This window comes from Triticum urartu, chromosome 6 (genome assembly GCF_003073215.2).
Source record: "Triticum urartu cultivar G1812 chromosome 6, Tu2.1, whole genome shotgun sequence".
In the NCBI taxonomy this organism is placed as follows: domain Eukaryota; kingdom Viridiplantae; phylum Streptophyta; class Magnoliopsida; order Poales; family Poaceae; genus Triticum; species Triticum urartu.
This window is the reverse complement of record NC_053027.1, coordinates 522262601-522265577: the sequence shown is the minus strand read 5'-3', so window position 1 is coordinate 522265577 and position 2977 is coordinate 522262601. Positions and strand designations below refer to the sequence as shown.

Genomic DNA, 2977 nt, shown 5'->3' with positions numbered 1-2977 from the left:
TCGCGCGCGAGATCGACTCGTGTCTGATTTGGATCGAATTGCATACCGTGTCCTTGTACTACATAAAAGGTGCTATTGAAGTTTTTTGTAGTTACAATTTTTTTCCGCCCAGAAAAATTCACGAAACTATAGACATAAGTATAACACACTATATCATGTTTATTGAAAAAAATCAGAAATGTTTTAAAAAATTGATGTGTTTTTTAATTTAAATGTTTAATCGGATGCGGGATGCGCGTAGACCCAAGTTCCAAATATCCACGTACCCCGGCACAGGGGATGGTATAATTAGCACTTGCTCACTCGATCTCACTGTCTCGCATAGTCACATGATAGGATCGTCGCTAGGGAAAAGCTGACAAGAGGAAAATGGAGAACAAAATTCATCTTCATGCATGATCGATCCATGGACCATGCACTACATACCAGGGGAAAAAGGCAGACATATTCGTCGATGGACGATGGTGGACGTATAGGACGTAGCTACTCGCTACTCCTGTCGATCCCTTAACTAGTAGCTACTGAGCTAGTGGCCATTGGTCGTCGGCGTCTCAACATCCAAGACATGGACGTCGCCGTTGCCGTTGCCAAGCACGTGCTTGCCGCTGTCGCTGCCGTGGCCGTTGGTCGCCGTGGTTAAGGGCAGCTCGCTGGCGCCCTTGACACTGACGTCGGAAACTTGGCTGATGCCGTCCGTGCTCTTGCCCCAGATGAGAAAGTAGAGACCTACCACGATGATCACTGCACCAATCACACTGAAAACAGAAAAAAAGAGAGCAAATGATACCATTAGTGCATGTACTCGTCGATCTGAAAATGGCAGCAGCACTATAATACGTACCTTCCGAGAGTGATTTCCTCTTTCAGAATTATGGAGCCCATGACGGCGGTTACGATCATGCAGAGCGGGTTGAAGGCCGTGACGAACACCGGGCCTCTTTGCCTCGACACGATGCCCTGCACGTAGTACGCCACGCCGGAGCACACTATGCCGCCGTACACGACCGTGAAGAGGCGAGTGTCGAAGCCGATGACCCAAGCATGGGTGTTGGCGCGCTCGGCGACGACGGCGACGGCGGTGCTCATGACCGAGCCCACGCCGCAGATGAGCACCGTGAGGGACAGCTCCGCCGGGTAGTCCCGGAGCGTGCTGGACTGGAGGATGAAGAAGCACGACCAGGCCACGCAGGCGGCGATGGTCATGATGGTCCCCTTCAGCCACGCCGCTCCGTCGGCGGCGGCAGCCGCACTGCCGGCGTGGTGCTGGCCCTTGGTCCACGGGAACTGCACGACGGGGCCGTGGTACAGGACCATGAGCACGGCGCCGGCCACCGTGAGGACCGTGCCGGCGATCTTGGCCTGGCTGTGCAAGCTCCGCAGCCGCACCTTCTCCATGCGCAGGATGAGCGCCAACACGAAGGTGACGGCCGGGAGGATGTTGATCAGCGCCGTGGCGAACCCCGCCGAGGTCAGGTTCGCGCCCATGTAGTAGAGGTTCTGGTCAAGCACAGGCCTGCAAGGTAAAGACGCAACAAACCACATGTCAGTAACAGGCTAACAGCAGCTTGGTACTCTGTCGTCATGCATGAATGGATTGATGGACCACGGCGGATCGAATTAATCAACCGCAACGCACGCACTCGAGTAATGCGAGCCCCATGATCTTGATGAAGATGGTGATTGTCATCTTTGGCCTCAGTCCCCTGCACATGCATTTCACGTAATTTGGTGTAAATACAAAATTAATTAGCACGTTAACTAGTTCTGATGTTAATTTCATGAATCCCGATCCAGGTATAAACGTCGAAATAATCCAAGTATGAGTGGAACTGAGGATGGTGGGGTGAAGTGACAATGGTTCCTGGTTTTTAGTAATCACCAGCTACCTGCGTGTGTATCATTTTCTACTTCTACTGATTAATGCAATCTGATATTCTGATGGATCCATGCATATATAGATGTTGCATGCATGGACATTTTGCTTTCGATTGCGTTATTATTACAATACCGTATTATGTTACTCTAAACACTTCTTTCTTCATTCAGTACATGCCACATAGCTAAGTTACTCCCGCTATGATCAGCCTTATTTGACACGTCACAAGAAAAGGGGGATAGCTTTTTTTTTTTGCATGACAATACGTGATTTCTATCATAAAGATCAAAATACAATTCACGTAAGGACCGACCGACATGACAAAATTGAATACAATAAGGTATCAAGATGCATATGTTTACTAGTACTTTTTTAAGGGTATGTATGTACTACTTTTCTGGATTAGAAGGTCACCATCTAAATGAGAGACGAAAAAAAGGGAATGAGCAATTTGTACGTGTGGTGTTTGCTCGATCGTGGGGTGCGCATTAGCTTGCACACGATTGGCGTGTGGGCGCTGGATGAGATGAGTTGTTACCTCTCGAAGTAGAGGGCGAAGGGCGCCATGACGACGGTGGCGACGATGTTACGGTAGACGACGAGCACGAAGTGGCACATACCGCGCTTGAGGGACGCCACGGCGACGATGTACATCCCGGCGAACCCCACCTGCAGCAGCACCATCGCCAGGTACGGCTTGGCGTCGTTCACGGCTTTCCACCCCATGCCCATCGTCGTCTTCCCCGCTTGGAAGTTTGCGAGTGTTTTTCTTCCCTTGTAGCTATGGTAGCTCGAGCCCGATTGGATTTAGCTACTGCCGAGGAATGGCTGTGATGAGGAATGGCTGTCTCGTTTATATAGAGGCTCCAACGGTGCTGCTGCTGTGCACAGTGGAGGGTGCAGGGTCACCTTGCCCAGCCAGGGCTTGGCGAGCCGACCGTTCAGCTCGGAAGCTGTGACGAGCCGCCAGGTTGGGTTTGGCTCAGGCTCAAACCAACTGGAGATGGATACTGAGGCAAACTGGACAGCACATACAGATACAGTAGAGTTGCAGAGAGCAGTTTTTTGTGTTTTTTAAATGTTTATATGCCTATATACTAA

At 50.6% G+C, this 2977-nt stretch overlaps 1 protein-coding gene across 2 annotated transcripts; it reads right to left on the bottom strand.

Annotated features, from left to right (window-relative positions):
* Positions 1–370: 370 nt before the first annotated feature.
* Positions 371–2690, bottom strand: LOC125512622 (WAT1-related protein At1g44800-like). Of its 2 annotated transcripts, XM_048677722.1 has the most exons (4): positions 2415–2690; positions 1641–1703; positions 842–1513; positions 371–755 (listed from the first exon to the last, which is right to left on the bottom strand). In XM_048677722.1, exons 1-4 carry the CDS (start codon positions 2606–2608, stop codon positions 527–529), a joined length of 1158 nt encoding a protein of 385 aa, XP_048533679.1. In that variant the 5' UTR covers positions 2609–2690; the 3' UTR covers positions 371–526. The 2 variants fall into 2 exon arrangements, with proteins under 2 accessions (XP_048533679.1, XP_048533682.1); XM_048677725.1 differs by lacking the exon at positions 1641–1703.
* Between the last annotated feature and the right edge of the window lie 287 nt (positions 2691–2977).